At 44.3% G+C, this 23,780-nt stretch overlaps 1 protein-coding gene across 1 annotated transcript in view; it reads left to right on the top strand.

Moving 5' to 3' along the window:
* The window catches only part of FAAP100 (FA core complex associated protein 100), a 29,662-nt gene extending 14,675 nt beyond the window's left edge, over positions 1 to 14,987 (top strand). The window contains exons 4-9 of the mRNA XM_060764265.2: positions 1,226 to 1,379; positions 2,253 to 3,058; positions 6,404 to 6,540; positions 11,112 to 11,228; positions 12,934 to 13,020; positions 14,016 to 14,987. Of these exons, the coding sequence (XP_060620248.2) occupies positions 1,226 to 1,379; positions 2,253 to 3,058; positions 6,404 to 6,540; positions 11,112 to 11,228; positions 12,934 to 13,020; positions 14,016 to 14,141 (1,427 nt within the window). The 3' untranslated portion in view covers positions 14,142 to 14,987. The remainder of the gene's footprint in view (positions 1 to 1,225; positions 1,380 to 2,252; positions 3,059 to 6,403; positions 6,541 to 11,111; positions 11,229 to 12,933; positions 13,021 to 14,015) is intronic.
* Positions 14,988 to 23,780: the final 8,793 nt, after the last annotated feature.

Here is a 23,780-nt window from a genome sequence, read left to right as displayed (position 1 = left end):
CTGACATGAAAAAAGCACTGCAGTTCAGCAATGAGAACCACAGTTCATAATTATGTTTACCCGTGATTTATATCCCCAGTTTGAATTAATATCCGGTTTAATCTTCAGATGTTGCAACCAGTTAATCCCTGTCATCCAGGTTACTGCTTACTACATTAGCAGAGAATAGGAACTAGTAAAAAAAAAGACATGCTGTCCCAAAAAGTATGTTGGCTCAGAGACTCCAGCAAGTAGCAGCTTCTTTGTGTCACTTCTCAATCCAACCACAAGATGTAAAATTCCATGCCATTGGCCTCTCTGTAGAATGGCATTTTCCATCTAGAACCTGGACTGAGAAATGACACAAGTGAGGAGTAGTTCACATGTGTAGCTCACCAAAATGAACCAACTATAAGCTAAATGGGGATGGTAAATGCATGGCCCTCCAAACTTTAGCTGGAGCCCCTGGTGGTGCAATGGGTTCAACCCTTGTGCCGGCAAGACTGAAGACCGACAGGTTGGAGGTTCAAATCCATGGAGAGTGCGGATGAGCTCCCTCTGTCAGCTCCAGCTCCCCATGTAGGGATATGAGAGAAGCCTCCCACAAGGATAAAACTTCAAAACATCTGGGCGCCCCCTGGGCATCATCCTTGCAGACAGCCAAATTCTCTCAAACCAGCAGCAACTTGCAGTTTCTCAAGTTGCTCCTGACACGGAAAAAAAAAGACTTTTATCTCTCATTAACCTTCACCAGCATAGACAATGGTGAGGGAGGATGGGGTTTGTGGTATAGCAACATCCAGGGGGACGTTATTTGCTATGCTTGCTCTTGAACCCATTCAGAGGTGGGTCCATGCACCTCTTCATCTCTTTCCAGAGTACCTCCCAATGCCAGTTACACCACTATTTTCCCTTGAAAAGACAAAGTAGAGAGGGATTCATGAGAAAATCTTACACTGCTTTGCTACATTATCTTGCTTGTTAGACAATGTAGTGTATGTAAATACTAAGTCAGCAAAATGCTCATGGTAGAATAATTCATACAAAAGTAGCCTGTCATACAAAAGTAGCCTGTCATACAAAAGTAGCCTGTCCTCTGTTGGGACATCTTTAATGCTTATTCTGTGGGTAGAAAACCTTTTAATTCTTCAAGAGTGGGAAAGGGTGACAATACATGGAAGGGAGACCCTGGTTTTCCTGCACCCACTCTCTCTGCTCTCTCTCTGATTCATATTGCTCTCCTCAGGTGAATCTGAGCTTCTGGCTTTATCTGCGAAAGGTCGCCTCATGACATGTGGCTTGTGCAGTCCAGATGATACACAGCCTGTAAAAATGAACCCTGACAAAGCAGGGCAGAGGATCAAAGAATTGCTGTCTGGGATTGGCCATGTCTCTGAAAGGTAATACCTGTTTATTCTTGGCTATGTATGTGCATTTACCATATTTCTTCAGTTGTATTATACCATCAATTGTAAGATGCACCCTAATTTTAGTACCACCACCACCATCAACAAAAAGACGTGATAGACCTGTAATTCTAAGACACACTCCTTTTAAAAATGCTTATATAGGGAAAAATGTGTCTTAGAATTGAAGAAATACAGTATGTTTCTGTATGTGTGTGCAGGAACGTCTGCAGAAATGTGGCATGCTAAGGCATGATCTAATATCATACAACTGAGTTGAGATGCTTAATTTTGCTTTATCTTACCTGGGGATGAGACTGGGCCTGAGTGATCACATGACAGTATTGATATTAAAAATCTACATTTCCATTTGTTTTAGGATCTGTTGTGGAGAAGGCATGTGTCTTAGATCTATGGTGCACTGTGTATGTGCATGTTCAAGCATGTCCATATGCTGATATATGTGTACCACTTTTCATCACTGTACATTTGAAACCTGCAATTCAAAAAATAATTTGGGGACTACTCTTATAATATATGTATTTGTTTCCTGTGGATACATTATGGTGTATTGATGTGACCAGACTGATGTGGATATCTCTGTATAGCATTAAGTTAAGGCACCCCTGATGCCAGGAGCTGTATCCTTGGATGTCCAGGTTCAAGGGAGGCAAGAGGGGAAAGACTGGGGAAGTTGACTGTTCAGTGTTTTGACACAGAAATTAAACCTTTGTTGGATGACACCTGTTGGCTATATGTTGCTTCTCATGTCTTCAGTTTCATAGTCAAGCCATTGTTTGACCATTTTTCTTGTGTTAAATAAGAATTGGCACAATGCAACATTGTTTTCTGTCCTGATTTCTGCAGGGTGTCATCCTTAAAGAAGGCAGTGGACCAGAAGAACCAAGCCTTGACATGCCTGAACCAGGTGATGAGTGTGAGTGCCGCTTTGCTGTCAAGCCAGAATGGCCAAAAGCCCATCACCTGCACCATTACTGCCCACTGGAGCCACATCTTGGTTCAGGATACCTTGACAGTCTCCTGCATCTTGGAGAACTTGAGCGAGTGTAGCCTGGAGCGAGGCTGGACCTTCTGCGTCCAGCTGTTTGCTGGCTCCTTTGACTTTGATGAAGGTTCTTCTGATTCTGCCACCACTTATACTTTCCCCATAGATCAGCTGCTTCCTGGAAACAAGACAGAGGTGACCCTCCCACTGGGCCCTACAGAAGGCTCCAAGCTAGAGCTGCCTTTCATCGTTTCCTGTTCTCTCTACTACAGCCTACAGGAAATCCTGGGCACTGTCTCAGAGTCCACCGAGCTGCTGGATGACTTGTTTTCTGATGATTCTCCAGGGCTTTGTCCAGACAGAGAAGGCATCTGCCTGCCCTTGAAGGAAGCAACCATTGATCTCCTGCAGTGCCTTCGCTTGAAAAATGGCAGCAGTACATCTGATGGCAGCCCACCTGCAGCTGCCATGCCTCTCCCTGGGGACCCCCTCGACACCTTCCTGAAATTGTCCCAGATGCGGTCTGACCTTGACGGCATCGAAAGGAGCGATGAGGTAGTGCCAAGAGAGCTGAACACTCTGGGAGAGGGTTACTTGGCTCCCTCGGTGGCTTCTATCAAAGTGTCCTCCGAACTGCTGAGAACTGCCCTCAAGGACTTCTGTGCAGGTGCGAGATTCAGACAAATGCAGGTGAACTCTATTATTTTCCTTTGTAGTGAAAGATCTGCAAATCTTTCCCATTCTGACTGTTTTTTTGCAGCCAGATATCTTCAGACATCTCTAGAGTGTTGGGTTTTTTTCTGACCCAACGAAGGTGAATGCTGAATCTCCTTTCCTAGAAGGATCCATAAGAATCAGTTCACCTTTTAGATAGGTTACAGGGTTGCACTGTTTGATGTAAGTAACTATTCGTTTTTGAAAACCAGAAGTGGAGCCAGTGCCATCCCTAGAAACAGCAGATATACCCCATGGATCTGCACAGTGGCCCATTCCACTCTTAGCATCAGCAGACTGTCTTTTCACTGGCAATTTTCAGATGACTTTTACAGAACTTGGAAAATATTTTTAAGACTAGAAATCCATTTGGGGGGATTCTTAGAATTGGGGTCCCCAAAAGTACCTTGCCAAGCTCTGGCTATTCTGCACACACTGGGAGAGGCTGTGCTCTTTATTTGCCTGAAGAGGCTGTTGCGGGGTAGTTGTTCAACTACCCCGCAAGGCTGGAGATGCACCTTTGAACCAGAAACCACACCAGAATTCTTACAAGCAATTATAGCTTTAGCCAAAAGGATAAAAGACTTCTAAAAAGATGATAGTAAAATGCCTCTAAAAACAGTCAGTTAAACAAGGTAAGTAATCCAGTCAGCATCAAAGTCAGGAAGCAAGAATATCCCAAAATCCAGTACACCAATCCACAGGAACTAGAGACTGTATGTCCAAACTAGTCCAAGAAATCAAAGTCCCACAATGGTACAGGATCAAACTTGAGCAATTAAATCCAAATACATGAACATGGATCCAAGGCAGGAAACATACAGGAATCTCATCATGAACAGAACGGCATGAACACAAGTCATGGAGCATAACACATGGTTGCACTTCAAATCCAACCATTGGTTCCACTAAAGATTACAGTTTCACAGGCCCTATATTTATTCACAAAGCCATGGCAAAAGCATTTGTTTCCCTTGGGAAACCTCTCCCTGACTCCTCTTCTCTCTCAATCTTTCGGATTGCCTCCTCCCTATTTCCAGGTGGCAATGTTGATATATCTTACTCCTTCCGTCAAAGACTGTCTCCCTCGGTTTGCCAATTCCTTTCACATTCCAACCTAGACTGCTCACAAGTTCCCTCAACCTCCTTTCTGCCTGCACAAAAGCATCTTTGGCCTGCTGGCTAACTATCCCAGAATCCTTAGTTTCACTCTGGCTAACAGCACTCTCTTGTCCAACACCCCCATTTCCAAACCCCTGAGAGTCAGCAGCATCTAACTCAGGCATTGAAACCTCTGCAGAACCTTCATCATTTTCCTCAGGAGCCTGAGGCAAAGAAACAATTACAGGCTGAACCTCTACAGTAGTGGTAGGAGCAGGACAAAGAAGAAGTTTCACTTGTCAGTGAGCTACTTTATCCCATTCTTGAGAAGCCTCAATCTAAGCAGTTCAGCTGGGTGGTGTTCTGTTTTTGTTTATTCATATTTACATCCATTCCTTCCTCTTAAGAGCTTCATATAGATTCTGTATGCTCCTCTGCGGTGCCTGCCCTATCCCCATATAGAAGTATACTGGGCTGGTGCTACTTTGCTTCAGTATTAGTTACATGATGTACCTTCCAGCTCTTCTCACTCCCGGTTTTCCCCCTCTTGTCACTGATGAAAACACAAACTACCCAAGTCAGTCTTTGCTACCATGCTGTCTCTGAGCAACAGTCCAAATGGAGGTGGCTGTAAATTGATTTTAATAAACTCTGAGAACCCATTTTCTCTGAGAAACCCATTTTCTAGATAGAAAAATGTTGGTTTGTGCCTAACTTCTCATTCCCTTAGACGTTTCTGTAAGATCCTGTGTAATTCTATCTGTATCCTTTTTTGAAATGTATTTGCAATGTGGCACTTGTTTTGCCCGGGTAAAAATATTTGGTGAAATTCCATGGGAATCTGATATCAATTGAGGTATCTTGCCAAGGTGTCCCTATGAGGATGGGAAAACAATTATTTTGTTGAGTCCAGAACAGGAATTGGAATTGGATTCTTCTATCTGTCAGTGCCTGGTCTTCTTGCAAGGCCAAAGCAGCTATTTTACACATAGGAAGGCAGTTAACCAAAGGACTCCTAGGGTGGGAGTTCTTCACTCACACTTTAAAAAAACAAAACAAAACAAATCATTTTAAACATTGTTGACAAAATTCATGCAGAATATTTTCAGGGGCCACAGGAAAACAGGGCAAGGGACCTAGCGGCCTATTTTTACTGCTCACCGGCATCTTCAACTAAACAAGTTATTTCCAAATGCCCAAAACCGATGTTCAGTAAACGATTGGTCAATGAAAAGCCCAATGCATTTTGTCTATATATGCTATCAGAGGCCCTCTTCAGGGGTTGTTTGAAATTTAACTTCAGAAATTTCTGGAACTGAAACTTACGCACCATTTGCTGGACAAAAAGAAGGATGAATAAAGTCCTTTGAGAGCACGCACAGGCTAAAACACATTAATAAACCATTCATCATCAAACATCTTGAGACATGCTTCTTGTTTTCTGCTGATTATTCCCAGTTTTCATTTCCTCCCAAATACAAGGAAGCTCTTGAGTCAAAATAGCAACAGCAGCTGGAAGGGGATTTCTGGAAAAGCCAAAATGTCCTGCCCAACTCCACCCCATAGACAAGCAGCTCCATTAAAACTACCATAATGAACCCCTTGTGTCACAGCGGGTTAAACTGCTGAGCTGCTGAACTTGACCAAAAGGTTGTCAGTTTGAATCCGGGGAATGGGGTGAGCTCCTGCTGTTAGGCTCATCTTCTGCCGGCCTAGTAGTTTAAAAACATGCAAATGTGAGTAGATCAAGGGGTACCGCTTCGGTGGGAAGGTAATGGCGATCCCCGCAGTCATGCCAGCCACATGACCTTGGAGGCGTCTACGGACAACGCCGGCTCTTCAGCTTAGAAATGGAGATGAGCACCACCCCCCAGAGTCGGACATGACTAGACTTAATGTTAGGGGGAAACATTTAACTTTACCTAATGAGCCCTTTCCACCACTGCTTGCCCATGTCCAGAAACATCCTATCCTTTGCTCAAGGGTTCCCCAACCATGGTGCATGCTGTATGATACCACTTCTTCCACCCAGCCAGGGTGTCAAGCTCCCACCCAAGCAACCTTATGCTCCAGCTCCCTCAACCTTGTACATGGTTAATACCCTCTCACTCAGTTTTGTGTAAATGGCAGGGACAGTAAAAGCTAACCCAATGGCCCTGGTTATGATGTCTCCCTCTCTTTTATTGTTGTTGCTCAGATGTGCCGCTGTGCTGTGCCGTGCTGCGGTGGCTGTTGGCAGAAAACGTTGAGGCGGATGCCCTTCGGAGCCAGGAAAGAATGGAAGTGCGGGGCCTGGCTCCAGATGGAGGCGAAGTGCAGCTGAACATCCGAGAGGCAAGGCATGAGTTTCAGAAGGGTGGGGTTGAGGTCCTCCAGCCAGAATCTGGAGTTGGCTTGTTTCACCTTTAAACAATCCACTTGGCAAATTCTGCCCTGGCCTTCTAATGGAGTTAGACTTTTGTCTGGGGCTGCATATGGAAAAGCAGTACTGCTTCTTATCACACAGTGTCTGTGAGTATGACCACAGTCCTCCTAATTTTATAGTGAGTATGGGGCTTAAATCCATTTGCTACTAAAGTGGACCCTCTATAATCAATTTTGATTAATTTTCAATGGATGTACATAGTTTGCAATAGCAGCAGGATTCAGGCTTACATATCCCAACCTGACAAGAGAAAAGATGTCCTAGAACACTGGTTCCCAAACCTTGATTTCCCAGAAGCCTTGACCAGCTTGACTCACAATAAGGAATTCTGGGATTTCTGGGAGTTATAGGCCAAAACACCTAGGAACCCACAGGTTGAGAACCACTGATTTTCACTGCCATATACAGTTTTATAATGCAGTTTAGCAGCACTGAACTGCATTATATGGCAGTGTAAATGAGGCCTAAGACTTTTTTCTCTCTTAGGTCTTATGCATTGAAGAGTTGGGCTGGTGGACAAGGAATGATCCATAGTTTTCTGTAGCCTCTAGAGCACCTTCACAGTTCTTCAATTATTGAGAATGGCCTATTTTCTGACTTGGGAAATTGCCATTTGCGTAAAACGCAAAAGCGCATATTTAGGGGTAGCCATGTTGGCTGTGCAGCAACATGTAACAAAGTCCACAAATAGTGATACATTTATTGGACCATCCAAATGGCACAAAATCCATCATGCAAGCTGTCAAAGCTTTACTGGCTTCATTATCAGAAAAGATGTAAAAAAATCACCCAGGAGAAGAAAAGTGACAATCCTAGAATCAACAGATGATACTTCTGGTGCCAGTTAAGATAGTCTGAACTCTGGAGGGACATCAATGCAGTCAAAAGCCATGCCCTATTTCTTGGCCACATGAGACAAAGTGCAACAAAACACAGGCAATGAAATCTCAAATCCAGCAGCAGCAGCCAAGTATTTTCCATTGAGATTCAGGCAATCTCTCTCCATGCAAAAGTAATTTCCCTTTTTGTGCCTTTTGATTGACCCAGTAAAGGTGCCATTGCTTTGTGAATTTTGGACAAAACACATGGCATACAAGAGCTTTCAGTCTCACTGTTCCACATCCTGGCTGTAGCCTTGTTGAGTCTTTCTAGCTCAAGACTGCGGAGGCCGAACCACTGATGCCATGCGGCTCTAGAAATTGGCCATGTAGCTTTAACTGACTGGCTTTTTTGCATGCCTGCATTTCTGACCATTCTTCTATGCAAAAGGGAGGCTAGTCAGGCTGGAGTTGTTCAACCCTTTAATCCTGTTGGAGCCACAAATTGCAGATGTTAATTGCTAGCTGCTGCTTCTGCTGTGGCTGGTTAACCCTCCCAAGATTGGGGCAGCTGAACGCTGGCAGCAACTGGGTTCTTCTGGCTATGCGCAAGAAAGCGTCAATAATGCCAGTGTGATTAGAGGCCACGCTAATTTGGTTCTCGCTAAACATCCTAGATGAAACTCATGTAGGGAAGGCACATCTCATTGGGGCTTGATCAAGAAGCCACCTCATTTCTACCGAGTGCAAGGGCTGTTGTCTTAGTGCTTAAGGCAGCCCCCACTGAGTCGCCAGATCTTAAGTGTAGTCCTTTTGGCAGGTCTTGATCCTGGTAAATTTAGGGAAGGTAAAAGGAGCAAAATTCTAAATATATTAATGAAATATACTGGCATTTATTTGGGATCTGAGACTTCTAGGATAGGAGCCCAGGGCATCATAGATTGTCATAACTGAGGGGAGAGAAGAGACATTTCTGAATGTGGTAGCCTTCTTGTACAGGTCCAGAAAGCTTGCTACTGATAGTTCTGGGTCTTTATGCCTTATCTGGGGAGAGGAAGGAGTTTAGCATGATTACCTTATTTTGTTTATTACTTTTTTGTCCACCTTTTCAATTAAAAACAACACCCGGGGTGGCTAACAAACATCATTAAACTCAAACTGTAATTTTTCTACCTTTATACTTCTTAGGTATCTTAGTGTAGTTTTAACATAATAGAAATGTTAACTTAAAAAAACAACCCACCATATTCTTATCTGTTATATAAAACTACTCCCAACTTTGCTGGCAAGTTAACTTCAACTCTATGAATGAGAGACCTCCAAGACTCTGGTCATCAGCTGCTCTGCTTAGGTCTTGCAAATTTAGGGTTGTGGTGTCTTTCGTTGAATCTCCCGCTTTGCATTCTGTCTTCCATTTACCAAGCGTTATCTTGACTACAGTCTTAATTTATGGAGTTTGTTTCCAAAAGGTGCGAAATACTTCTGAACCAATGCTACAGGAATCTACTTATTTAGAACTTTGCCTTTTCGTGGAGCATTTGACTTGTCTTTGTTCCTTGAGCTTTGCATCATTCCAAAGATTGTGTCAGTGTTAAGCTACCAACATGCTGATGGCACATTAAAAAATGGGTTGCATAGAGCAAGTTTGTAATGGCTTTGATAACTGAGTTGTCCTTCAATCCATTAAAGAAATGGAAGCTGGAATGCATCAAATTCTCTGTGCTAGTTGAATATTTGTTTTGGCTGCTAAAAGAGCCTGTGGCCATATTCTGGGATACTTCTTCATGGGAAACATTCACTGTTCAGAAGACACAGATGGTTAGGACAATGGGCTAGGAAGCTCAAGGGCAAAAATTCTGTTATCACCTTTGCTCTTATCCATGTGGGGACAATTAACCCTTTCCTTGTTCCAAATTCACACATGCATCTCTAGGCATTTTTCCTCTGCAGGGTCAAGTACTTTCGATGCCTTGGAATTTGTTACAGATATAACCTGTCATGGCTCTCACAGCGACAAACAGTAATGGCTTCTGCACATATTAATATTGCAGCAATATATCATTTTGGGTTGTTGTAGATTTTTTCGGGCTATATGGCCATGTTCTAGAGGCATTTTCTCCTGACATTTCACCTGCATCTATGCAAGCATCCTCAGAGGTAGTGAGGTCTGTTGGAACTAGGAAATGGGTTTATATATCTGTGGAATGACAAGGGTGGGTTTTTTTTTTCTACAGTAAGGGTAACCAATATATCTCTGCTGCCCTTAAAGTTTTTGAGGCTATTACTGTATGGCTCCCCTATTTGGATTTCTGAAATCAACAAATCATTTGATACACTACATTCTAAGTTTCTCCAGAAGTTAATGGGGCTCCCTAGATGTGTGCCTTATGCCACGCTAAGCATTGAGATGGGTCAAACCACTCTTGAAACCTTGGCATGGATGAGAGCTATAAAATTCTGGCTACATATGCATTTTCAAGCAGACCCCGATAGCTATATTCCTTCTCTGTTATCAAATCGTTTTATTTCAGAATGGTATTCTTTGATTCTCAGAAAGGTAGAAGCAATTGGCCTGTCTTTGGAAGCACTCTTAGTGCTCACGAATGTGGAAGCCTGCAAGTCAGTCAAGGGCAGACTTTTGGATATTGACTTTTATAATCTGATTATTGTAGCAAAGGCAACTTGTTCCCCTACCACATCATTAATTCCATGTGAGTGTGGAGTCATGGCACCATATCTTCGCATTTTGATTAATCCCACCCAGAGGAGAGCTTTGCCGGCTGCGAGATGCAATGTTTTGTTATCAGCTCTTTTGGATGGGAGATATAACAAAGTGGAATGTTCTGAAAGAGTTTATTTTTGTCACTTAGTCTCTGTTGAAACACTTCACCATTCTTTGTTTGCCCCAAATATGATAATATACAGATGAAATACAGGAATTCCATTTTTCGGTGTTCTCAGTGGCAAGAGCGTTATAAAATTCCATATCTTCTGAACAACTCTGGAGGATTCTTTTGTGAGACTGTTGCAAATTTTATCCTTGAGATTAAGAACCTATAGGTATTTTTTGTTTGCTTCCATTTGTTGTATATACCCGTGTTGTGATTGTGTTGTTATATTCCAATAAAGTCTGTATGCGTTCTAGGGCACATTGGGAATCACTGAGATTGCAGGAAAAATATATTGGAGCAGAAAAACAGGGAAATGTTGCATACAAAAACATGCTGTTGCATATTATCATATGTAACATGCAATTTGACCAAATTGAGATCTGTAATCTTTTTTTAATACTCTGAAAAACACTGAAAATTGTTCTAAAATAAAGTAACAAAACCTAATAAAATATCTTTGTAAGATTTTTATAAAATGCCTAATGGTTCCGTATTGCACACTTTCCAACTTCTAAATGCTGGAAGTATGACAATTTATTGATTCTCACAATCTGTAGAACTGGCTAATAAAGTTCCTTGGGGATTAAATCCCAGTTCAGCCCTTGGCACACTTTGTGGACTTGGTTATCACTCACATGTAGAATGTAAATAAAATTAAATTATGAAATGAAGTAAATTAGACGCTTCAGAGAAAAAGACTGAGACTCTTGCTTTTTAATTTTCACCATTCAACAGAGTGTGTGGTAATTATGTCGTGTCATCCAATCCCAGGTGGCTGTCAGTGACATGAACACAGCAGGGCCCCTCCAAGCTGTCGAGATTGTCATCCAGAGCTCCCCGTTGGCCAACATGTGCCAGATACACCATGCAGTGGTCAGGCGGATTCAGGTTTGTATATGCGATTCCTGACGGGAGTGGAAGGAGGTGAGAAGAAGAGCACTCTGTGTCCATCCAACAGCTTGTGGACATTGGAGTTGGAGGGGAAAAGTTGTATGTCTTGGTGCAATTCATCATCCTTTCTTATACTAGAATCTGGGGCTATCCAGTGAAACTGAGTGGTGGAAAAATCAAGACAGGCAAGGGAATTACTGCTTCACACTTCAGATTGGCCACATGGAAACATAAGATTATGCTGGCCACCAACTCAGACAGCTTTAAAAGTAATGGAACAAATGCATGGAAGATGAGGGTATTGATAGGTGCTATTCGTGATGACAACATCCTTCCTTCAGTAGTAGAGATCTGTGCCTCTCAATACCAGCTGTTGGGGAACATGAGTGTTGCCCCATGCTCTACCTGTGGGCCTCCCATAGATGCATGTCTGACTGGGAAAGAAGGGTAGGCCAGAGGCAGCATCAGCTCTGATCCAGCAGGATGGGGGAAGAGGGGCCGTGCAGTATCTCCCTTGAACTCCATCCTCTAAATTGGGATTGATACACAAAATGGAGCTTAGCCCCTTTGAGACATATCCCTTCCCTGCTCTCCCATCTTCTTTCTCTCCATTATTTCTGGAAGCAGCAAAAAGCATTGTTTTACTTCTCAGACCAGAAAACAGTTATGGTCTGAGGTCCCAAAGGAGTTGGTTTCTATGGAGAAGAATGAGTGAGGAGCAGGAGATTTTCCCCTTCTCTCTCTCTGCGTGTGTTCCCTCACTTCAACAGATTAGTCCTATCACCGTCCCCTGGTGGTGAAATGGGTTAAGCTCTTATGCCAGCTGGACTGCTGACCTGAAGGTCATTGGTTCGAATTTGGGGAGCGGGATGAGCACCTGTCAGTCAGCTCCAGCTTCTAACATGGGAACATGAAAGAAGCTTCCCACAGGATGGTAAAACATCCAGGTGTCCCCTAGGCAATGTCTTTGTAGACGGCCAATTCTCTCACAACATAAGCTACTTGCAGTTTCTTAAGTCACTCCTGACACAGAAAAAAATTGCCATCTCTGAACATAACTACTTCCTTCCACCTTTCTTTTTCACTATTGAGGACCATACACATTTGGGCTTGTAACTTAACACCTTCTTTATTGGACTTGAGAGAAGTGGGGGGGGGGGGGGATGGCAGGAGACACCCAGGGGCATGTGGAATATGCAGGTATTTGATTAAATGACAAAGATCCAGTTATCATTTATATCTATCTTTCTTTATTTTATAACCCACATTTCCCCTTTATCCCTGTATCCTTGTACTCCCAAAAACACCTCATGATATAAGTTGAAATGAAATGCAATTAAAGCAACAAAATGATTCAGAAGTCACAGAACACAACCATATTAAACATTTAAAATAGTAAATAATACAATGTTTATTCAGTTGTAAGATGTCATCAATTGTAAGATCCACACTAATTTCAGTACCAAAAATACATACATACATCTAAAATTCTAAGAGGCACCTCATATTTCGATATGTTTATATAGGGGGAAAAGTGTGGCTTAGAACTGAAGAAATACAGTAATAAAAAATTAATGAAATACCTTCTGAAAAAAAGCACTTTGTTGTCAAAGGCCTAGAAAAACAAAAATAATGCCCCAGTTAGCTTGTCTTTTTCTGGCTTTTAACCAGGTGGTGTCTCATTGTGTTTTATTTCATACAGACTCTGGTTTTGGAGCAAGCAGCCCAGGATTCTTCTCCCCCAGATATCCGAGTGCAGTACCTCCAGCAGATCCAAGCCAACCATGAGGTCAGCAGCGTTTCTGCCTTGGAGTGTCTGGGGCTACCTCCATTTGCTGTAGGAACAGATAACCTGCCCTGTTTTTGTGCCTGGATAGTTTCAAGGAGAGCATGTGTGGATTGTGTTTGTGTGATTTTTGGGGCGGGGGGTGTACGGGAGGAGGTGAAATAAAGTATCTGCACCCACAACCTCTTGCTCTTGGGGTTTCACCTGCCAGAGCAGAGGTTTTTGAGCTCCCCACCTGCCTTGAAAGGCCCTTCAGCTCTGTCAAGCCAAGCTGTACCACCTTTGCACTGGAATCTGGTTTGACAGAGTAAATGACAGGGAATGGATTTATGGCTTGTTCTGTAATTGCTGGGCTGAGACAGGCAGTTGGGCTGACCCAATCTGGCAGCGGCTGTGTTCATTCTGTTTACGCTTTCCATAACTTGATTAGCAGCCCCTTTCTCACTCCTCTCCCCCCACAGCCGAGGGTTTACAGCAGGCATTTGTATAATACATTCCATATGATCGCAGGAGTTGGGAACGTAACCCTTTTCAGTGCTAAGGTTTTCACTTAAGGGCTGCCTTTTGGTCTTCCCCTCTTTCCACTCCCTGTCCCTCCAATTGAGTAGCAGGGAGAGGTGCCTTCCAGACCCTTCATTAATATATGCCAGTGCTTTGGTGCTTGCATAATGCAGCAAAGAGGGAATGACAAAAGACCAGATGGGAAAGGGGAAAGCTGGAAGCTCAAAAGATGAGGATGAAACAAAGAGCACCATATTACTTAGGAATGTATCCGGCCCTATTTGTGTACAGCTTGGTGGGATAGACTCATAGAGTTGGAAGAGACCTCATGGGCAACTCAGTCCAACCCCATTCTGCCAAGAAACAGGAAGAACACATTCAAAGCACCCCCAACAGATGGCCATCCAGCCTCTGTTTAAAAGCCTCCAAAGGAGGAGCCTCCCCACTGGGGATAGACTTGCCCAGTGCCCTCTGACAGAGCCGCTTCTCTCCTCCAGATGCTGCTAAAGGAGGCCCAGTCCCTGCGTGACCAGCTGTGTTTGGACAACAATTCAGATGCGACGGTGGAGAAGCTCCTTCATGTTTATCGGCAGCTGCGCAACCCCAGCCTCATCGTCTTGTGAGCACCAAGCTGTGGCTGCTTCCCCATCTTCAAGACGGGGCTTGGATGATTTCACTGCCATTTCTGCTTGGTGCCATTGTGGGATGAAAGGGAACAGCTGGCTGTACACCTTGTGAACTGACTGAGGGCTGATGCAGAGGCATAGCCGGGGGGCGGGAGGGGTTAAGCTGGGCAAAACGAGGGTCCCAATGGGTCAGTTCTGAAGGATGAAAGGCCTGGGGCTCAGCCTTTCCTTTTGTCCCCTGCTTTTCTCATTCACTCCCCACCTTTAATGTACTTTCTCCCTGCCACCCCCCACCCTGAGCTCCTGAATGCCTGCCTATTGGTGGGTTTGATTGGTGCATTGTGGCAGTCTGACACACAGGCAGAGACGCCTGGGCGGATAGCCTGTGTGCAAGTGCGTGTCAAGCATTGTATGTACATGTGTGTTGCTTGGACAGCCGGCAAGGTGCTGTAGTGGGTGTGGGTGGCGTGTTGTGGATCGCACTTGACGTTGTTAGTTTTGACTTCTTTTGCTTTTGGTGGTTGCTTAGCTGTGGCAGGCCAGAGTCTGGTGAACTGTATGTGCAAAGGGGAGCGGGCAGGTTCGACTGGAAATGTAATCACTTTTTATTCACTCCAGACAGAAACAACAGCAGAAAAGGGCTATGCCTCTAGCTGTGTCATGTATTTTCGGAAACACTGTGGAAAAACAACAACACCTGATGTCACACACACACACACAAAGTAACAGAGGGGTGCTATTAGCACGGTACCCCTTTTTCTAATGGGGCGCATTGCTCCTTTTTCCAGTATTTGTCCTTTCTATAAACAATGTGCTTGTTTGTTTCCATGCTGGAGACTCCTACAGGGTTATGTGTTTTGTTTTTTTCCTTCCCTCTCCCTTGTGTGTGTGTGTTTAACTTCCTTCCTTCTCAGGAGAACACAAATCTAACAAGAAAATCCCGGTATTTTGTCAAGCCCTCGGCTGCCGTGAGAGGCTGCCCTTGCCATGCCGACTGTCAGCATCTCCTTTCGCTTTCCGTCTACCGGCAGGTCCTTGGGAGCTCGGGGGCCTTGGCTGCAGCCTCCCCGCTGAGCTAATGCTACCGCATCCACTTTAAAAGCTGCCTGCTCCTGATGAATAATTGAAAAGCCATTCAGTGCGCTTGCTGGCCAGCACTAAAGGCCATTAGGAAATGCTCCAACACTCAGGGGTGAAAGATGGGGGCACTCTTCGGTGGCTTGATCTGGAATAATTGATGTTGCATTTGCCCTCTGACCCCCAGCGGACTCTTCACCTTGAGCCTCAGAGGCTGTTTGCAGGCAGATGGGGGTGCTTTCCATCCCACTCCCCAAATCCCTCTTGAAGCCACCGATGGGTCAGCCTGCAAATGGGAACCTAGGGATGGAAAAAAATTAGAGATGGCGCCAAAAGAAGAGTGTTTCTCCTTTGCCTTCTGCAGACCTTCACTTTTAATCTTGTAGAGCAGCAGCAACAACAGTCCACCCGTCAGCTGGAGTGTGTGATGCCCCTAATCCTTGTCTCTCTAATTTCCTCACTGCTACTCAGTCCCCTTTTGTAAGGGCTACTCATGAAACCACATCTGCCTCTGCAAAGGTGTGGCCCTGAGACATGACCATGGAAAGGGAGGGTGGCGTGAGGGACCTCCGTGTGTGTGTGTGTGTGTGTGTGCATGTCCATGTACATGCTCACACTCTCCCATGCAGTGCAGTGAACTGAAGTGAGGAGACCTTCTGCCTCTTCAGTTCATCCCTTTTCTTCCTTCTCTTAATATATATGGACACCAGCAGGGATAGAAAAGGAGCTGTCCCTACAGAAAGGTCCCAGAACGTCATTGTCTTACCCTCTGCCTGCTGTGAGCTCAAGGGGCCTGGCTGTATTGCCCTGCGGAGGCTGAAGAAGGAAGGAGCTGGCAGATTCTGACCCATTGCTAGGAAAAGGAGGGAGAAAAGTGGGAGGGAGGGATGGAGGGAGATGGGGGGGGGGGCAGCATCCCCTCATGTGCGGGTTTGGGGAGGTTAAGGCTTAGGCGGCTGCCGGTGGTTGGTGTCGGTTGGGATTACGCACTCCAGCGCGCCCGCTGCCTGCCCACCTCCCTCTCCTGCTCAGCGAGTCTTGAATGGAGGAACTGACAGATCTGGGTCTTTGGGTCTCCTCAGCCGCCCTGCAGGGCTAACCTAATTGGATTCCAGCCAACCGCCAGTCAGAAGTGAGTGCGTACAGAGAGCCCAAGCCTGGCTGCCTCTGTGATTGGTGGGAGATGTCTCCACCAGGAGCAAGAAAGGCCCTTTTTCAGATACATTCCTGCTGCCTCCCTCCCTCCCTCCATGCTCCTCATAGAAGTGGATTGCTTCTCTGGAGACAAACTCTTTCCAGAGCAGGAGAGGAATAAAATTGGGAGGTTTAATACAGCAGATAGCCATCATGGCCCCTCTTTCAGAAGGTGTAAGGGGCCCCTATCAAAGCTTTCAAAGGCTGTTCCATACTTGGGACTATTTATCATATCAGAGGTGAACCAAGGGTCCAGTTGTAATGTATTTAAAAACAAAGTTTACTAAATGTTCTTTGACCAGTAGCTGGCCACTTGGAGTGCCTCTGGTGTTGCTATAAGAAGGTCCTCCATTGTGCATGTGGCAGGGGTCAGGCTGCATTGTAGTAGGTGGTCTGTAGTTTGCTCTTTTCCACATTTGCATGTCGTGGACTCCACTTTGTGGCCCCATTTCTTAAGGTTGGCCCCGCATCTCATGGTCCCTGAAGGAGTTCTTGCCAAAGAAGGATGGATTTCAGTCCATAGGTCCTGGCCAGCCAACATAACTTGGAAGTACTGATTTTGGCAGACCTGCCAGTAGCTGTATTCTGGGAATTGCCAGGGTTCATTTTATTACATAGCCTTTGTGTTGGTTTTTAGGCCTGTTCCTGGGGTTATTTGGGGTGCTGATTCAGAAAACGTCATTGTATAATCAAATCAGCTCTTATTATAATAATAATAATAATAATAATAATAATAATAATACTTCTGAATTCAGACTGTCAAGAGTTTTGTAGCACAATACCCCTGACCTCACAATCATTTTTTAAAAAACCAAGTATGGATCATCAATGTTGCAATCCCAGGCGACAGCAGAATTGAAGAAAAATAACTGGAAAAGCTGACATGATACAAGGATTTAAAAATGGAACTGCAAAGACTCTAGCACAAGCCAGTCAAGGTGGTCCCAGTGGTGATCGGCACACTAGGTGCAGTGCCTAAAGATCTTGGCCTGTACTTAAACACAATCGGCGGTGACAAAATTACCATCTGTCAGCTGCAGAAGGCCACCCCACTGGGATCTGCACGCATTATTCGCTGATACATCACACAGTCCTCGACATTTGAGAAGTGTCCAATGTGTGATCCAATACAGCAGCCAGCAGAGTGATCTTGTCTGCTGTGGACTCATCTTGTTGTGTTAATAATAATAATAATAATAATAATAATAATAATAATAATAATAATAATATCTTGCTTTATCTTTCCTGCAGGAGACTCAAAGTGGCTTAACATAAAAGCATCAGCATACAATTTTAAGTATACAAATATGCAAACATTAAAACAGGCTTAAAGATAAACAGCATTTTAAAAAATCTCTGTTAAAAACCATTATCTGGGAATTTCTTAGATCATCTAGTTGCTTAGATCATCATTGATGACCAGGTTACAACTGGTATATGTCATATGTTCTATATCTCAAATACTAGAGCTGATGGGAGCAAACTAGTGCCATTTTTGGAGTTGACATTTTAAATATCCCCAGAGACAGGCTTAATATTTGAGGCACCAAAATGTGTGCTGGCCAGTGTAACATTCAAAGTAATATTCCAAGGTACGTTTCCCTCGCTGCTGGGAATAGGATCTCAAGTGTCCCGTCCCAGCCAGTATGTGCAACCTAACCACTGCCTTGCTTTACGTTCATGACATTTCTCCTCAAGCTGATGATAAACAACTTGGCCAGACACTGCAACTGCTGCCAATTTGAGCCTCAAGGGTCAATGTTGCTCCATGGTAAGTCAATGCAGCCTTTCAGATCATGAGGGGTTTGGCCAGCAAAAACACCACCGCCACCACCACTTTGCCTTGCCTAGCTTTTTACAATAATGGAAAGAAAGCAGTCCTGTGCAAATCACTGTGCTCTGGCTTCGAATGGTTGTACCATCCTGTTTTAGGCAGTAGGGGTCATCATACCACCAAATTGATTCTCAGCCACTAAAGTTTGCTTTAAGGATCTCTTGTGGATGTTACATGATACCAAAATCTGTGGGTGCACTGCTCATGCCCCTTTATATACAGTGGCGTAATAAAGTAGTGTCACACAAAAGGACAAAATCAAGTTGTGATTCCATAACTGGAGAATCCATTGATACAGGGAGTCAGCTGGACTTGCACATGCCTTTTAAGCTCGCTGTATCCCAGGATGGACACTGAGGGCATAGAATTAATTCAATTTGATTTTAACTGCCCTGGGTCAGTGCAATGAAATCACTGTAGTTGTAGTTTGGTGAGGCATCATCATCACTCTGGTAGACAAGGCTAAAGAGTGGGTTGCTGTGAATTTTCCAGGCTGTATGGCCATGTTTCCAGAAGCATTCTCTCCTGACATTTCACCCACATCTATGGCAGGCATCCTCAGCGGTTGTGAGGTCTGTTGGAAACTAGGCAAGTGAGGTTTATATATCTGTGTAATGTCCAGAGTGGGAGAAAGAACTCTTCTCTGTGTGAGGCAGGTGTGAATGTTGCAATTGGTCAGCTTGATTAACATTGAATAGCCTTGCAGCTTCAAAGCCTGAGTGCTTCCTGCCTGGCAAAAGACCTTGCAAAACTACAACTCCCAGGATTCCAAAGCATTTTAAATGGTTTCAAACTGTGTTAATTATACATTGTAGATGCTCTGTTTGTGTGGCCCTCAGATATTGCAGGATTGCAGTTCCCAGAAACACTACTAGCCAGTATCACCATGAATGAGAAGTTTGGGAAATCATTATTTAAAAACTCCTGGAGAGTTGCATGATTTCTATATTTGCTCTGTCTCTTCTTTCCTGCAAGTATCACGAAAGGAACTCTGCTGTCAACATCAGACAAGTGCAAAACCAATGCTTTTGAATTCCGAAAGCTAAATAATCCTTTCTGGAACATATTTTCAATAGATGTTACAGCTATGTCATGACTTCTGTGGGGATGTTTCAAGTCACTGAAAAAGCAACCATATCACTGAGCTTTCATTGTCAACAGTACTTTTGTTCTCTCTGCTTTTTTTCCCTTTTCAGTCTGGTGGAGTCTCAGCATTAGCCCTTGGCCGAGTGGGCTGTAGTAATTTGTCGATGTAACAGTGCTCAAATCTGCAACAAGTTGTAGGTTGTTTTCTACTATTTAAACCCAAGCTGATGGGCTGTATACAGTTAGTGGACAATGTTGGCTGTCATATTTGCCTGTGTGGCTTCTACAGTCACCGAGACATCTAGGGTGGGATCGGGTCCACAGACTGAGCCTGCGGTTGTTTGCACCACAGTTCTAAGTAGGCTCGCTTCTTGTAAAGCCCAGTTCATTCAGGCTAAGACTATTTGTGCATCTACACCATAGAATTAAAACAGCTTGACACTACTATCAGTGGTATGGAATGAGTGGGAGTTGTAGTTTTACAAGATAATAATAATAATATGATGATGATAATAATACAAACTTTATTTATACCCCACCACCATCTCAGACTCAGGGCGGCTAACATTAGGCCAAACCCTTTTCTGCCAAAGAGTGGTGGTGCCTCACCAAACTACAACTCCCAGGATTCCATAGTATTGAAGTTACATTGAAATATTGAAGTTACAGTGGTTTCAAACTGAAATTATTCTGCAGTTAGGCCTATGTCCTTAAGAATGCAGCCTTTGCTTTCTGGAAGCTCCAGTGAGGCATGATAGCACTATGCAATTGGGGGTTTTGTGCCAAAGTTGGAGTCTCTCTCTCTCTCTCTCTCTCTCTCTCTCTCGGAGCTCTGTCTTGCAGTTACCAATTGAGCACCAGATCACTTTCAAAGTGATGGTACTCACCTTTAAGGCCTTGCATGGTCTGGGGCCGATGTATCTGAGGGACCGCCTCACCCCCTACCAACCCCAGAGATCCCTCCATTCTGAGGACCAAGATCTATTGGAAATTCCCAGTGTCAAGACCTTGCGTCTAACAGCAACCAGATGCAGAGCCTTCACAGCAGTAGCACCATTACTCTGGAATACTCTGCCACCTGAAGTCCGTGCCTTGCGGGACTTACCAGCTTTCCGCAGGGCATGTAAGACATACCTGTTTCGACAGGCTTTTAATGTTTGATATTGCTGTTTTTAAATTGTTTTAAATTACTTTAAAATTTTGTTAGATTTTAGCCATTCTTGTAAGCCGCTCCAAGCCCCAGGGGAGTGGCGGCATATAAGTTCAAATAATAAATAAATAAATAAATAGAGAAAGCGTAACAAGGTGCTGCATACAAATCAATGTGTATATAGGTATCCATGTGTGCATCTGATGCTTCAAAGGCTTTGTGCAGGTATGCAGATTTTGTCTTTATTAACTGATTTGTTGTTGGTGATGATGAGGATACAAGAAAGTTACAGCTGGGAGAGGGCTGGACCAGGTCTGGCCTATCATTAGGCAGTAAGAGGAAGCAAGAGAATCAAGAATCATATACAGTATGATTCTCATATCTGCAGGGAATATTTTTCAAGACCTATATATGCCATTTGGATTCCTGAAACGCTGGATAATAGCAAAACCTATACCTGTGCTAGAAGCGTATCATAGAACTACACTGGAGGATTTAGAGAGGCCCACAATACTTCCAGAGAGTAATTTTGGGGGGGGGGGGCAGGTTAGTGAAAAGGTTGTATACGTGCTATAGGGCCTACCTTGCGCCAAGCAAGGTGATAGCCCTCAGTGGGATAGCAATGTATGATAGAAGTTGGGATGGAAATGCTGACAGTACAAATTGGGTTTGTGTATGTAGAACTGGAGGAGGGTATCAATTGTCTCAGGCACCGATCTGGACCCCATTCCCCCACCCCATACATTCTATGTTTGAGACAGGATAATAAGCATCAGGTGTTCTTGGTGTCCATTGGATAATGCTCCTGCCAACATACATGGATCATGGGTTAGAAATGTTTTGGAGTTTTAATGCTGATTTTAAAAGGCAGGAAAAAGTATAGTTTCTTCTGCTGTTGAGTGTTTATATCTGAAGCTGTTTTCATGACTTCTATGGGCCTCTGAAACTGTCCATGCTGAACAGGCACCATGGTGGCTTTACCAGGGAACTCCTATTGTCCAAACAGGCACGACCTTTGCCCTGCTTTTCTGGAAGAATGAGATGTGGTTTAAATGTGTATATGAAAGCAATGCTGAGTGTGTCAGCCATTCTAATAGTGATGCTACTAGACCCAGAAGTGGGGAATATACGATCCAAGAAACCTTGGCTACAGTGTCCTTAGGTCTGCAAGCTGACACAGGCAATGCTGATGGATGGTGAGCACTGCAACCTCTGAAAGGCCATGTGATGTCCCATTTCTGTCAATAGATGAACCACACTAAGCAAAGCAAGTGCAAAATCTGGGGTGCTGTGTGGTTTCCAGGCTGTATGGCCAAGTTCTAGCTGCATTTTCTCCTGCATCCGTGGCTGGCATCTTCAGAGGACCTGAAGTGCAAAATCAATTAAATTCCATAGGAGCATAAGACAGAATAGTATAGCTACTAATGGAGGGGGGTCGGCTACTAAATAGGAATGCCGTCCTTGAACGCTGCCATTGCTGGTCCAGGGGTGGGTGTGTGGTGGATGGGAATTGCTACACTGAACAGTAGACAGACATCTCTGTTGCTGCCAGTGTGTGCCAGTTGCCTCTTGAGGGAGCTGTTGCTTCTTTTTGCCACTCTGAGAAGATGCGTAGTGAATGGAGATTGAACTGCTTGCTGTAGCACTGATCTTCCCCTTGGTGGAATCGGCTTCAGGTTTTGGCCAGCAGAGAACATTTAAAGTAGGAGAGAGCTCTTATGTTTGCGATCAAAGATGTTCTCAGCACAGCAGTCTCCTCATGATTGCCAGCAACCCTTCCTTCCCACTCCATATGCATAAGTTGCAACTCTTCTGGAATCTGAAGGCACCTGGTTTCCTCTTCCACCTGGCCGTATGATAGCCCAGTTATTCCCCCCCACGCCACCCCTCTTGTAACTCACAAGAGACAAGCTGACTGATCCCAAGTATTGTTTACCTAAGAGTTTGCCACTTGCATCCCCCAGAAATGCAAACCTTCCTTTTTGACAGGAGACTATTATTAGATTTGCACACTTCAGCGTAAAGTTGTGCTTCCTACTAGGATTCTTCTGCTTGGGGGGAAAGTGGTTGCTTGGTCAGGGTTCCTGGTCTTGGTGACTAATGCTCTGTTGGTACTGTCACTAGTTTGTTTCTCCATATATGGCCCTGCCTGAGCTTTGTGCCGTTTCCCTTTCTTTCTGAGAACTCCCCCAGAGTTGCCTTTATATGGACTTGGGCTGATTGGGCCAGTGGCCACAAGGATTGGCCTCTCCGAGCCCAGGGCTCTGTCAGTGAAGCCGCCTCTAGAGGGTGTGCTCAGGCATGTTCATTCACTCTCTCTGTGTGCCTTCAAGTCCCCTGTCAGCTTATGGCAATCTCATGAATAGCTTAGTTTTCTTAGGCATGGGCAATTCAGAGGTAGCTTTGCTAGTTCTTTCCCCAAAATGTAGACAGTGCCAGGCATGTAGCCGGGGGGAGGGGGCTTGAGGGGCTTCAGCCCCTCTCCCCCAAATTCTCAGGGTGGTCTGTGAGAAGGTCTTACTGGTACATTATTTAAACAGTTATGTTTATTCATATCATGATCTGATCACCATGCTCAAAATATCCTATATGCATGGGGGTATTGGGATAACGATACAAAAGCTTCGCTAGGGTAGATCCTCAGCCCCCTCCCCGAATCAAACTCAGCCCCCCTCAAATCAAACCCCCCCCCCCCGAATCAAAATCTTGGCTACAGGCCTGGACAGTGCCAAGTATTTCTTATTGAAATACTAACCAGGACTGACCCAGCTTAGCTTCCAACATCAGACGGGATCTGCTGTCTTTAAGCATAAGACTTGGAAGAGACCATAAAAGCCATCCAGTGCAAGTCCTATTCATACACAGCACAAAAGAGAAGTAGTTAATTCATTTCTGCTCCTGTATGCTGCATTATATGCTTTCAAGCTGCCTGTATACAACCCCATTAATTTCATTAGGTTTTCCTGTGCAAATATTCAAAGGTGGGTTGTTGTAGGTTTTTTGGGCTGAATGGCCATGTTCTAGAAACATTCTCTCCTGACATTTCACCTGGTTGTGAGATCTGTTGTAAACTAGGAAAATAGTTTATTTATCTATGGAAAGTCCAGGCTACCAGTATTGGCTACCAGTGTTAAAAAAAACCTCTAAAATTATAACAGTAAATAAAGAACAAAATTCCAACACAGGGGAACTCAAGAGAAAAAACAATCAGGAACAGCTAATCACCTTTCAACAAAGGATTCCCCCAGGCAGTAACAAGCCACACCTAAAAACTGTCAGGCCATCAAATGCTAAT

Source organism: Anolis sagrei, chromosome 2 (genome assembly GCF_037176765.1).
Source record: "Anolis sagrei isolate rAnoSag1 chromosome 2, rAnoSag1.mat, whole genome shotgun sequence".
Lineage (NCBI taxonomy): Eukaryota > Metazoa > Chordata > Lepidosauria > Squamata > Dactyloidae > Anolis > Anolis sagrei.
This window is presented reverse-complemented; position numbering and strand designations above follow the sequence as displayed.